Raw genomic sequence first — 14,455 nt, forward strand, 5'->3', positions numbered from 1 at the left:
GGCATCTACCTGCGTATGCGTTTTCATGACTGCAACAAGTTTTTGGCAGAATAAGAAGAATAACTAGAACTGCCAGTTTTACGGCTCCCAAGCCCCCGTATCAGTACCCGTTTAAGCGTGTTTAGTGCTCAATGTGCCGAGTTTAAAACTTCAACTGTTCCACAGAAGAAGATTTTGAAAGTTTTTTTTTTTCAAAAATGCATCAGGCAGCCATCTTGTTTAACGAGAGTTTCTTAAAAGTCAGTTGTATTGCTACAGTGTCAAGGATGATGCTTGTGAAGTTTAAAGTTAGTCAAGTAAACAGTTTGTCAATTGAGGCAGTTTGAAATTTTAGACATAAACATACACCTGGCGGTCATCTTGTTTTATAAAACAACCATTTTGACATATTTGTATTCCATTGTTACTGGGACAATAACTACTATATTTGGAGTTTGTTGGTGAAACAACAGTTTTCAAATAGCAGCGCTTTTGATAAGATTTATGGCAGCCATTTTGAAATTAAAATTTATCGCAGCAACTTCTGCTTCTCAAACGTGATGCGGGTTTGGATACTGATGATATATGCCAAGTTTCAGATCAATCGCTTCACCAGTTCCCAAGAAGATTTCGAAAGGTTTTATAGAAAAATGCGTCACAGCACCAATTGCAATGACGCAGCAGCAAAAAATTTTCAGCGTCTGACAGCCAATGTATCCAGCTTGTTACCTGCCAAGTCAGAACCTGATCAGTCACACAGCTTTGAAGCAGCAGCAGTTTTTAAAGTTTTGGGAAGAAAAAAATAAATAAAAAAATCTTAACAATAACAATAGGCTTCCCAGCCTTTGACTTGGAAGCCTAATAAACACAGCATACTGCAATAGACTAGAGACATGAAATGGAGTATGATAGTAGAGGGTAATGTGAAGTACTGTCGATTTCAAAATTACGTGTTTTGGTCACATGGTTTGGCGGCTATATTGATCATTGCACGTATGCTCTTCAATGTTGGCACAGTTGTGCGGGCCATAATAAAGTAATAACCACTAAAATCGAAAGCGATTGGTCACATGGTTTGGCGGACATATTAGAATTAACTTTTAAATTTTATCTCCTAGGGCGTGGCGATGGGGTCATAGTTATAATGGAACACGTATAGGAAGACACATGTGCACTATGAAAAATGTCATCACCCGTGTTCTTTGACCTCTCCAAAAGGTCAAGCTAAAAACTGGCTCCTTGCACCTCAAGGATCACAAATAGTCATGGTTTATATGGAACACATATAAGAAGTCATACATGCTCTATAAAAAATGTGATTACCCATGACCTTTGACCTTTGCTAAGGTTCAAAAACCCACAAATTGGCCTATAGCTCCTCAGCTGTATCTAACACAGATCAGTGCACTAAAACTTCAGCGTAAGATTATGCTCTGTCCACTTAAGTTGCCCATTAACTAATTATAAGAAATGTATCGAGCTGTATTAGCGATTATTTGTGATGATTAAACCATGTTTTCTTGGAAGCCTTTATATTTACTAGTTGTTTTGGTTTAATATAATATAACAGGCTAATAATGTTCCTATTGAAGTAGACTATAATTTTTTTTCATTAAAATGTTGTCATTTTGTTCTTTGTTGAAATGAATGTTCAGCTTTCATATTTTGTTGAGTACTAGTCATTTAATCAAACCAAGTAGTGTAAGAAGTTGCTTGTATCGTTCATGACGTTATTCAAATCAAGTAATCTTATTTGTGTATAAAAACCGACAATGGAGTTGAGCCAGTGTCATTTTACGTAAAGGCATTCAAGCTGAAACGGTAAAGTAGGCTACAAACGTGGCAGCATACTGTCTCTCTTTAGCGCACACGCCAGAACTTGCAGACTTTAAAAAGAAAGCATTTTATGAGGTTCCATGGCTGTGCCTCAGCACTGCATGCACGCCCCTTACCTATCTACGCTAAAGTGACGTGCATGTTGACTTTTAAACCACACCCACTATAGCGTTTCAGTGGCGGTACAGCCTTTCACACAGGCAGTTATGACGGTTCAGTGCCTTTGCTGAACCACCTCGCAAGCTGGTTTAGAGATATAATATGACGGTTCTGTGGCGGTATAGGCAATTTACACTGACCTATAAGCCACTTCAGTGGCAGTTCTGAGCCATTATGTTATATCATTATGTTATATCTGTCCATATCTGTTATACAATGACATTAGAAATGCGTGTAGCAAAGGAGAAGCCATACTAATGGGGGATTTCAACTTCCCCCAAATAAAATGGGAAAACCCGGTGGGTAGCGCAAAGGATGAAATAGAAATGGTGGAAATGACAAATGACTGCTTCCTAACACAATTTGTCAAGGCACCCACTAGAGGGGAGGCATGCCTTGATTTAGTCTTTTCAAATAACGAAGATAGAATAACTAAAACAGAGGTCAGAGAACCACTGGTAAACTCAGACCACAACATGGTCTCATTTGAAGTGTTTTTTAAATCCCCAAAAATAATGACTAAAGGTAAGGTTTACAATTTTAGAAAAGCAAACTATGAAGGTATGAAACAGAGACTAACAGAAGTAGATTGGAGTAAAATAGAGAAAACACCCACAGAAGAAGGATGGTTGTTCTTCAAAAATGTAGTACTAGAGGCGCAAAACAATTATATCCCTAAAGTAGACAAATCTAAATGTAAAACTAAATTGCCAAAATGGTTTAATAGATCAATTAAAAAAAATATTCAGCGAAAAAAGGCACTTTACAGAGCATTAAAAAAGGACCAAAAAGAAAGTACGCAGAAAGAGTACACAGAACTGCAAATGCAAGTCAAAAAGGAAGTTAGAAAGGCCAAGAGAGAAATAGAAATGAACATTGCTAAGGGGGCTAAAACCAATTCCAAAATGTTTTTCCAATATTACAACAGCAAGCGAACATTCAAAGAGGAGATTAAATGTTTAAGAGATACAAATGGCAAAATCGTAGATGAAGAAAAAAATAGCAAATATATTAAATGATTACTTTTCACAAGTTTTTACAAAGGAAGATACTGACAACATGCCCCACATGTCATCCAGTTCCTATCCAGTTTTAAATAACTTTAGCATAACTGAGGCAGAAGTGTTAAAGGGACTAGGAGCTCTTAAAATAAACAAATCCCCTGGGCCAGATGAGATCCTCCCAGTAGTACTCAAAGAAATGAAAGAAGTAATTTACAAACCACTAACCAAGATCATGCAAAATGATCTAGACAAGATTCAGAACTGGGCAGACACATGGCAAATGACATTTAATAGAGAAAAGTGTAAGGTACTGCATGCAGGAAATAAAAATGTACATTATAAATATCATATGGGAGATACTGAAATTGGAGAAGGAATCTATGAAAAAGACCTAGGAGTTTTTGTTGACTCAGAAAATGTCTTCATCTAGACAATGTGGGGAAGCTATAAAAAAGGCTAACAAGATGCTCGGATACATTGTGAAAAGTGTTGAATTTAAATCAAGGGAAGTAATGTTAAAACTGTACAATGCACTAGTAAGACCTCATCTTGAATATTGTGTGCAGTTCTGGTCACCTCGCTATAAAAAAAGATATTGCTGCTCGGAAAGAGTGCAAAGAAGAGCGACCAGAATTATTCCGGGCTTAAAAGGCATGTCATATGCAGACAGGCTAAAAGAATTGAATCTGTTCAGTCTTGAACAAAGAAGACTACGTGGCGACCTAATTCAAGCATTCAAAATTCTAAAAGGTATTGACAGTGTCGACCCAAGGGACTTTTTCAGCCTGAAAAAAGAAACAAGGACCAGGGGTCACAAATGGAGTTTAGAAAAAGGGGCATTCAGAACAGAAAATAGGAGACACTTTTTTACACAGAGAATTGTGAGGGTCTGGAATCAACTCCCCAGTAATGTTGTTGAAGCTGACACCCTGGGATCCTTCAAGAAGCTGCTTGATGAGATTTTGGGATCAATAAGCTACTAACAACCAAACGAGCAAGATGGGCCGAATGGCCTCCTCTCGTTTGTAAACTTTCTTATGTTCTTATGTTCTTATTATAACTCCTCTGTGTGAAAGCACCTTTAGTTAACTAACTTTAACTCTATATACAAAAAATCTCAACTTCAAAAAAAAAAAAAAAAAAGGTTAACTCATGCAACCCATGGCAAGCGATCACTTCTGTCTCTCTGTCTGAAGCAAGTTTAACAGCAGCCGATGACTTCACAGCTCCAGCCAGGCCAAGAGTCACAGATGGTCCCCAACACAGAATACAGTGAGCAGGTCCAGATACAGTGAGAATTTTTAGCTCCATGTAGAAATACGATGAATTAACTGGAACAATGATGAAATCCTCTTCAAGCAGATGAAGAATCCCAGCGTTTATTATTTTCCAGCAGATGACAGTCCTTTTGTGGTGGTCTCAAAGTAGGCTTTTATCTGTAATATCAAATTCCTGTTTCGAGCCTACATTAAACAGTTCTACTCAGTGGTGTAGCTAGGAATATAAGTTTGGGTGGGCCGCAAATTATTACGGACGGGCAATATCTAGGAGCTATGACGTAAAATCAAACCATTTACATTGAAAAACGATAATGAATAAGTCCATTAAAACCTGGAATCTATCACATGTATTAAATGCATTTAAATACACATAAAATACATCAATCTGCAATTAAGCAAGCGACAGCAAACCAGAAAGAACACAGTAATATTGAATTGTATCTAGCATATTTGTAAAATTTAATTAAAGTCAGTAAAGAACAGTAGGCTACTCAGTCTCTTCTGCTTCATTCTTTTACAGCAAAAGGTGTCGTGGCTTGCTTTTAAAAATGGTATTCACAGTCAAAAAACAAAGAATCACATAGGTCTGTTTCAAAAGACAGGCGAGAGAGAGTATTCGGCGACCTGTCAGCATCGAGGCCTGAGCAGCGTTTTTTAACCTTTTCACAGTTGAGACGAGCCTTTCTACAGAGCAGGTGGTCGTTGGGAGTGTAAGCAGAATGCTAAGAAGTGTGTGCATGTTTGGAAAGATATCCATATGGCATCACCCAGGCCCACCCGTGGCTACGCCACAGGTTCTACAAAAAATACAAGTGTGTTTGTTACAGAAAACAATAATTTGAACTAATATCCACAAAGGAATTCATAGAAGCATACATTGAACTGTTCTACATCATATACGGGCTCTTGAGATTCTTGGAATACAAATTGACAGAACAAAATCCGAACAGTTATTCACTAAATTTTCTAGCTGCTGTCTCCCGTCTGTGTTGTGTGTCTCCTTTCTTTTTTTTTTTTTTTTTATTTTCTCCCCATTCGTGGGGCCAAGGGTTTTATTTTAACAGGTAACCGGCAGTGGTTGCTATCCAAAAGTACTCTGGATTCTGATTGGTCCATGTAAATGCAAACCATAAACTATTAATATTAGTGGAGGCAACGATTTCTTAGAACACCGCATGAAAGGAAAATAAGGGGGGGGGGGGGGGGGGGTAGCAAGGGTAGCCATCGTTCGGCTCTTACAGTACGGCTACCAATAGAAATCGTGTGACAAAAAAAAAAAGATACATTGGCTAAATCATGAGCGAGGCGCAGGAATGCTTGAGATTTTTCTGTGAACAGCGTACACAATACCAGCTAGGCATTACACAGCAGCATGCACAGATAGCAATGCATGCACTGCAGTGCATTAATCAAGAAGAAAACATACAGGCAAAAAAAAAATATAGCAATTGGCATCTCTAATTTAATTTAATAAAATAAGTTCAGCAGATAAAAAAAAAAAATATTTCTGGAAAAGAACTGCTTTACTAAAAACTCTGCAAATTATATTTTTGTAGCTTCTAGCAAATGCACTGTAATGACAAAATAAACAGGCAACAATGAAGTCCCTTTTGATCAGCTTCTAGCATTCCTGTTTTATTTGTAATCTCTGCTGGGAGTTATTTTAAGTAATACCTATAGCAAAGAAACTACTGCAAAAGTAAACTTCAGCAAAGAGATTGTGGTGGCGATCTGGAAGATGTTTAATAAATTGGTGGCATTTCCTCCTTTGTTATTCACTTCTTTAAAACATGTTCGAGATTTTGCCTTCAACTAAATTGCTGTCTGAAATCCAAAATAGCGGAAATGAGTAAGCTTGTTCGTATTGTTTTTAAAGCTCACAGTTAGAGTTTTGTTTTAAAAGCTCAAAAAAAACACTGTATTGAAAAACCGCGACACGTCTGTATTTTTATTTTACCCCAATTATTAGGTATCGTAGGATTTTGGTTTCATGATATACCGTAGGTATCAATATACTGTGGAACGCGTGTCTCCTTTATTCCCCATCTAGCAGTTGGGGCATTCACGTCTTATCTGGCATGGCTAAGGACGTCTCCTCCTCACGTGCAGGCATTTTTAATAGCTGTGATTTTATCTTTTTATGGCTTATTTCAGAAAGACTGCTTTTTAGTTCAGCAATCTCAGCAATTAAGTTGGGGTCTTTTGATATCTTTTTCCCTGATGGTGTGGGTTGTGGCTTAGTCCCAGGTATTTTATCTGTTGAGGTCTGCTGCACTGCGTTGTCCCACAGCTCTGCTATGTGCAGTCTTGCCTAATTTTGTTTTGCTTTTCCGTTTGTCTACTTGTGTCCATCTTTAATTTTTCAAACAACACCATCAGCAATTGTAACATCTTGGAGGTAGGGCAGCATTACACCGCAACTGTTGTCTTTCTTCAGTCCAGTAAAAACGGTAGCAAGGGTAATATTTAATGTGGGAATTGTTCTCCTGCGATGTAAATAGTACCCTTTTAGATCCATGGCTCTTAATAGAAACTCTGGTGCTGTCTCTTTGGGATCTTGAGTTGCATTCGGCCCATCTTGCTTGTTTGGTTGTTAGTAGCTTATTGATCCCAGAATCTCATCAAGCAGCTTCTTGAAGGATCCCAGGGTGTCAGCTTCAACAACATTACTGGGGAGTTGCTTCCAGACCCTCACGATTCTCTGTGTAATAATGTGCCTCCTGTTTTCTGTTCTGAATGCCCCTTTGTCTAATCTCCATTTCTGGTCCTTGTTTCTTTTTTCACGTCGAAAAAGTACCTTGGGTTGTCATTGTCAATACCCCTTAGAATTTTGAATGCTTGAATTAGGTTGCCGCGTAGTCTTCTTTGTTCAAGACTGAATAGATTCAGTTCTTTTAGCCTGTCTGCTTATGATATGCAAATGAAGCCTGTTTCCATTAGGCTAAATGCACATTCATTTTATGTACAGTAGTTTCCTTTAAGTAAATTAACAGCTCCAGTTGAAACAGCCACTGTCTCTGCTGCTACTCTTCTCTGCCAAGTTTACTATGCATCGTGCTGGTTCATCTGCTGAGAGGTGATTCCTCTTAGAGAATATTTACTGTGCATCGTGCTGGTTCATCTGCTGAGAGGTGATTCCTCTTAGAGAATATTTACTGTGCATCGTGCTGGTTCATCTGCTGAGAGGTGATTCTGCTTAGAGAATATTTACTGTGCATCGTGCTGGTTCATCTGCTGAGAGGTGATTCCGCTTAGAGAATATTTACTGTGCATTGTGCTGGTTCATCTGCTGAGAGGTGATTCCGCTTAGAGAATATTTACTGTGCATCGTGCTGGTTCATCTGCTGAGAGGTGATTTAGTGTTATATGTTTAGATTTAAAATTGCAAATTTACCAGAAGAACATTTGCCATCTGAGGGGTGCTGGGTGAACTTTTTTTTTTTTTGATAACCTAGACTAAAGGTATGCCCTCTGAAAAGAAAAACAATTTTTAATTATTATTATTATTATTATTATTATTATTATTATTGGTGGTAATAATGCTTTAATTTTATTGACTGACCACATTACGAAATAATACAGCTATGACTACATAAACATTGATATGTCGATACCTGTCTTCAAAACGTAATTGATCTTAAACCCTCTGATTATTTTTATATATATATTATATATATATATATATATATATATATATATATATATATATATATATATATATATATATATATATTATATATAACATCATGTAATCAAAGAAACTATGAAATTATATTGCAAGTCTACCAGAAGCCATAATAGTAGTACAGTATTTCATGTTACATTTTGAAATGTATATGAAAGCTGTATGTAATTCAATATGTTAACGTAACATTATTCACCAGGTTTTATTCGACTTTATGAAGCAAAATTAGTTAGTTCTTTAGGGTGATGCAAAACTTTTGGCCATAGCTGTATTAACATTGCTGTTTGCAGTGGAGTGGGGTAAAACTAACTTCCTGCCCCACTCCCCCTCCCAACCAACGTGTGTTGTGTATTTTGCCCTCTTTCCTTGGCAGCTCTGCAGAAGAAGCCGGAGGATATTAACCGCCGCTCCGCTGACATGTGGAGCTTTGCAGTGCTGTTGTGGGAGTTGGTGACTCGCGAGGTTCCCTTTGCAGATCTGTCCAACATGGAGATTGGGATGAAGGTAGGTTGGGGTTTCTGTACAGAATTGTCTGAAAGGATATGAGACCTGCGGCACCCCTGATAGCATTTTTATGTTCAGTAGATCAAAAATATTTTGGAGGGAATATGAACTGATATTAATATTTTTATGTATTGGGATTAGAACTACAATAAAACCTAACAAAACAAAAGATGGGCTTCCCAATGTTGTTAAAAGGCTGAAAGGGGGCATTGACTGCCAGGCGTGGACAGAGTTTTAACTCACACTGAATTATGTTTGGAAAAAATAAACAAAATAAACACATGAATTTCCTTACTGCAATGTGCTTTTTTTTTTTTTTTTTTTTTTTTTTTTACCTAACCTAAAACTAGCATACAGTATTTGCTCAAAATTAAGTCACAGTTGGCCAAAAAAAAGTTTCTTTGGTGGAAGCAACTTGGATTCGCAGTTAAGTTGTGTTTCATTCAGGCAGCTTGCATCCTATGGCAGTGCATTGGCAGCGGGGTGAGAATGAGGGGGTGCTTTGTGAGAAGCAAACTGCTGCTTTGGGACTGTACTAGAGGTGACTGGAATAAAAAGTTAATAGTGTGCTGTACTGTAATGTACTGGAACTAGCTTTAAAAATAAGCACATTGCAGTAAGGTAATGAGTTTATTTTGTTTATCTTTTCCAAACATAATTCAATGTGAGTTAAAACTCTGATCTTTGATCTACTGAACGTAAAAATGCTATCATGGGTGCCTCAGGTCTCATTTCCTTTCAGACAGTGGTTATGTTATTTGGTTTGGGCTGTAGAGTAATGTGATCATCTATGTAACTGTATATGCAGTAACTGGTAGCAATACTGTAAGTGCTGTTTTCACATTTGCATTTGTAATATAGTAGGTGACTTACTCTGATTCTTTAATGTACAGTTATACTGTGTTCACTGCTGGTCTTTGCATTTATAATAGTATTGTAACGATCTCCGTTAGCGGGAGATCCCGGGTTCACGTCCCACCTCTGCCTGTGAGAACATAAGAACATATGTGTTTTTTAAATCCCCAAAAGAAATGACTAAAGCTAAGGTTTACAATTTTAGAAAAGCAAACTATGAAGGTATGAAACAGAGACTAACAGAAGTAGATTGGAGTAAAATAGAGAAAACACCCACAGAAGAAGGATGGTTGTTCTTCAAAAATGTAGTACTAGAGGCACAAAACAATTATATCCCTAAAGTAGACAAATCTAAATGTAAAACTAAATTGCCAAAATGGTTTAATAGATCAATTAAAAAAAATATTCAGCGAAAAAAGGCACTTTACAGAGCATTAAAAAAGGACTCTCTTGGCCTTTCTAACCAAAGTTAGAAAGGCCAAGAGAGAAATAGAAATAAACATTGCTAAGGGAGCTAAAACCAATTCCAAAATGTTTTTCCAATATTACAACAGCAAGAGAACATTCAAAGAGGAGATTAAATGTTTAAGAGATACAAATGGCAAAATCGTAGAGGAAGAAAAAAAAATAGCAAATACGTTAAATGATTACTTTTCACAAGTTTTTACAAAGGAAGATACTGACAACATGCCCCACATGTCATCCAGTTCCTATCCAGTTTTAAATACCTTTAGCATAACTGAGGCAGAAGTGTTAAAGGGACTAGGAGCTCTTAAAATAAACAAATCCCCTGGGCCGGATGAGATCCTCCCAGTAGTACTCAAAGAAATGAAAGAAGTAATTTACAAACCGCTAACCAAGATCATGCAGCAGTCTCTTGACACAGGGGTGGTACCGACAGACTGGAAAATTGCAAACGTAATACCGATCCACAAAAAGGGAAACAAAACTGAACCAGGTAACTACAGACCAGTAAGCCTGACTTCTATTATATGCAAACTTATGGAAACTATAATAAGATCCAAAATGGAAAATTACCTATATGGTAACAGGGTACTGGGAGACAGTCAGCATGGTTTTAGGAAAGGGAGATCGTGCCTAACTAACTTGCTTGATTTTTTTGAGGATGCAACATCCATAATGGATAATTGCAAAGCATATGACATGGTTTATTTAGATTTCCAGAAAGCTTTTGACAAAGTCCCGCACAAAAGATTAATTCTCAAACTGAACGCAGTTGGGATTCAAGGAAACACATGTACATGGATTAGGGAGTGGTTAACATGTAGAAAACAGAAAGTACTGATTAGAGGAAAAACCTCAGAATGGAGTGTGGTAACCAGCGGTGTACCACAGGGATCAGTATTAGGTCCTCTGCTATTCCTAATCTACATTAATGATTTAGATTCTGGTATAGTAAGCAAACTTGTTAAATTTGCAGACGACACAAAAGTAGGAGGAGTGGCAAACACTGTTGCAGCAGCAAAGGTCATTCAAAATGATCTAGACAAGATTCAGAACTGGGCAGACACATGGCAAATGACATTTAATAGAGAAAAGTGTAAGGTACTGCACGCAGGAAATAAAAATGTACATAATAAATATCATATGGGAGATATTGAAATTGGAGAAGGAATCTATGAAAAAGACCTAGGAGTTTTTGTTGACTCAGAAATGTCTTCATCTAGACAATGTGGGGAAGCTATAAAAAAGGCTAACAAGATGCTCGGATACATTGTGAAAAGTGTTGAATTTAAATCAAGGGAAGTAATGTTAAAACTGTACAATGCACTAGTAAGACCTCATCTTGAATATTGTGTTCAGTTCTGGTCACCTCGCTACAAAAAAGATATTGCTGCTCTAGAAAGAGTGCAAAGAAGAGCGACCAGAATTATTCCGGGCTTAAAAGGCATGTCATATGCAGACAGGCTAAAAGAATTGAATCTGTTCAGTCTTGAACAAAGAAGACTACGTGGCGACCTAATTCAAGCATTCAAAATTCTAAAAGGTATTGACAGTGTCGACCCAAGGGACTTTTTCAGCCTGAAAAAAGAAACAAGGACCAGGGGTCACAAATGGAGTTTAGAAAAAGGGGCATTCAGAACAGAAAATAGGAGGCACTTTTTTACACAGAGAATTGTGAGGGTCTGGAATCAACTCCCCAGTAATGTTGTTGAAGCTGACACCCTGGGATCCTTCAAGAATCTGCTTGATGAGATTTTGGGATCAATAAGCTACTAACAACCAAACGAGCAAGATGGGCCAAATGGCCTCCTCTCGTTTGTAAACTTTCTTATGTTCTTATAAGAAAGTTTACAAACAGGAGGAGGCCATTCACAGTTTTGTACAGTTTTAACATTACTTCCCTTGATTTAAATTCAACACTTTTCACAATGTGTCCAAGCATCTTGTTAGCCTTTTTTATAGCTTCCCCACATTGTCTAGATGAAGACATTTCTGAGTCAACAAAAACTCCTAGGTCTTTTTCATAGATTCCTTCTCCAATTTCAGTATCTCCCATATGATATTTATAATGTACATTTTTATTTCCTGAGTGCAGTACCTTACACTTTTCTCTATTAAATGTCATTTGCCATGTGTCTGCCCAGTTCTGAATCTTGTCTAGATCATTTTGAATGACCTTTGCTGCTGCAACAGTGTTTGCCACTCCTCCTACTTTTGTGTCGTCTGCAAATTTAACAAGTTTGCTTACTATACCAGAATCTAAATCATTAGTGTAGATTAGGAATAGCAGAGGACCTAATACTGATCCCTGTGGTACACCGCTGGTTACCACACTCCATTCTGAGGTTTTTCCTCTAATCAGTACTTTCTGTTTTCTACATGTTAACCACTCCCTAATCCATGTACATGTGTTTCCTTGAATTCCAACTGCGTTCAGTTTGAGAATTAATCTTTTGTGCGGGACTTTGTCAAAAGCTTTCTGGAAATCTAAATAAACCATGTCATATGCTTTGCAATTATCCATTAGCAATGTTGCATCCTCCAAAAAATCAAGCAAGTTAGTTAGACACGATCTCCCTTTCCTAAAACCATGTTGACTGTCTCCCAGGACCCTGTTACCATATAGGTAATTTTCCATTTTGGATCTTATTATAGTTTCCATAAGTTTGCACATAATAGAAGTCAGGCTTACTGGTCTGTAGTTACCTGGTTCAGTTTTGTTTCCCTTTTTGTGGATCGGTATTACGTTTGCAATGTTCCAGTCTGTCGGTACCTCCCCTGTGTCAAGAGACTGCTGCATGATCTTGGTTAGTGGTTTGTAAATTACTTCTTTCATTTCTTTGAGTACTACTGGGAGGATCTCATCCAGCCCAGGGGATTTGTTTATTTTAAGAGCTCCTAGCTCCTTTGAGGGTGCTACATTTAGAGTTCCTGTTATGATAACATTTTGGCCATTTTTAAAATAGGATTGTAAGTACATTTTAATTTAGTTTAAAATTGCTGTTAATAGACAACAATAGTAAGTGTGTACCTGAGTGGCTTTGGGTATAATTTTCACAGATTTGCTGTGTATTGTTGTCAGGTTGCTCTTGAGGGTCTGAGGCCTACCATCCCCCCCGGCATTTCGCCCCACATTTGCAAGTTGATGAAGATCTGCATGAATGAGGACCCGGCCAAGCGGCCCAAATTCGATATGATCGTCCCCATTCTGGAGAAGATGCAGGACAAGTAACTGGCACAATTGATGATCCCTGCACAAACTAGTGCTGCCTTAACTCACTACTGCACCCAATGCAAGCCACGATAACCTCGCTTCAGCCAGCAGCTCTGCCTCACTTCTGTTGCTCTAAACATACCATTATGCTATTATCTGTCGTGTTTGTTGTAATTCCAGTAATGAAACAGATCAGACCTTAAGTTATCCCTTACTCAAGCCCTTTGCCTGACTGGAATAACCTAGAAAACTAACTCAAATCTGCCACTGGGCAATATAAGTTAAAAGGCTTACCATTATGTCATACATAGTGGAACTGAATCAAGCCAACAGCCTAGCAACAGGGATAACTTATACCACTGCTGTCTTCCACCATCACTCAGATACAGTTATTGTGAACAGAAATAGCCTATACAGTGCCTGTACCCCTATGTCAAATCGTATTCCTGTAATTCATGATTTTAAAATGGGCTCAGAGTACTCTATCTTGAATTGTCTGACACTTGTTCACTGCGATAGGCGCTTTCTGAAAATAAACATCAGTATTTTTGGAGTTAGTGGGGAGATCAATACTTGAAGATTACGTCCAAACTAATTGAAAGAAAGTAATAAATGCAGGTTGCTTCCTTTGGCCTCTGGTGCTCGGTTTTATATCTTCAGTTAATGGGTTTTTTTTCACACTGTTATTCTCCTGTCTTTTTGTTCTCATGTGCCCTTACCTAACCTGTCTGTCTGCTACCTGCAGATGCAAAATTGAACAAAGCATGTCATATACAAATGTATGGATTTTATATTTTATTAAATAAATGTATTTCCATTGTAACCTTGAGGCCATGTAGTTTATATACATTTTAGCTGTGTCTAGAAACCGATTCCTACACAATATGTTGCCTTGTTTTTCAGCATCACTGTGGAAGAGATCATTCTTGTTAATAAACCACTTTTTGGTTGCCTTATTAAACATTGCATATTGCTATATTGGAAAATAGTCTGGAATCTTTTGTCGTTTTTTATTTTTTTATTTTTTTTTTATAATATTTAGGATTACAGTGAAATAATGAAATGTTACTACCCCAGTTCTACTTTATTGTCTTAGTCTAACCAAAGAAATTATTAACTGAATTAAACATAAATATATTTATTTGCAGAACTCTTTCTTTGACAATCTATTCTGATCTTACACTTTAGGAGGTAGTGTGGTCCAGGGGTTAAAGTCCAGGGCTCTAACAAGGTCACCAGTTCAAATCCCACTTTTGCCACTGACTGACTCACTGTGTGACCCTGAGCAAGTCACTTAACCCTTTGCAGTCCATTTATTCAGCACTTGTCAGGTCCAATTTATTTTCACACGCGCTGTTTAATTTTTTTTTTTTTTCCAGAGTAAAACAGGTTTAAAAGGTATTGAATCACAAAAGGACACTCAGTACTGTATCTCCAGCCAAGCCCCACCCCTTGTTACCTGTATTTTTCACAT

The 14,455-nt window shown here is 37.6% G+C and overlaps 1 protein-coding gene across 2 annotated transcripts in view; it reads left to right on the forward strand.

Moving 5' to 3' along the window:
* The window catches only part of ilk (integrin-linked kinase), a 98,416-nt gene extending 84,447 nt beyond the window's left edge, over positions 1-13,969 (forward strand). For both annotated transcript variants that reach the window (XM_041258754.1, XM_041258755.1), the window contains exons 12-13: positions 8,317-8,447; positions 12,850-13,969. In XM_041258754.1, the coding sequence (XP_041114688.1) occupies positions 8,317-8,447; positions 12,850-12,999 (281 nt within the window). In that variant the 3' untranslated portion in view covers positions 13,000-13,969. The remainder of the gene's footprint in view (positions 1-8,316; positions 8,448-12,849) is intronic.
* The last annotated feature ends 486 nt before the right edge of the window (positions 13,970-14,455 follow it).

The sequence above is a fragment of the Polyodon spathula genome, chromosome 9 (assembly GCF_017654505.1).
Source record: "Polyodon spathula isolate WHYD16114869_AA chromosome 9, ASM1765450v1, whole genome shotgun sequence".
In the NCBI taxonomy this organism is placed as follows: Eukaryota; Metazoa; Chordata; class Actinopteri; order Acipenseriformes; family Polyodontidae; genus Polyodon; species Polyodon spathula.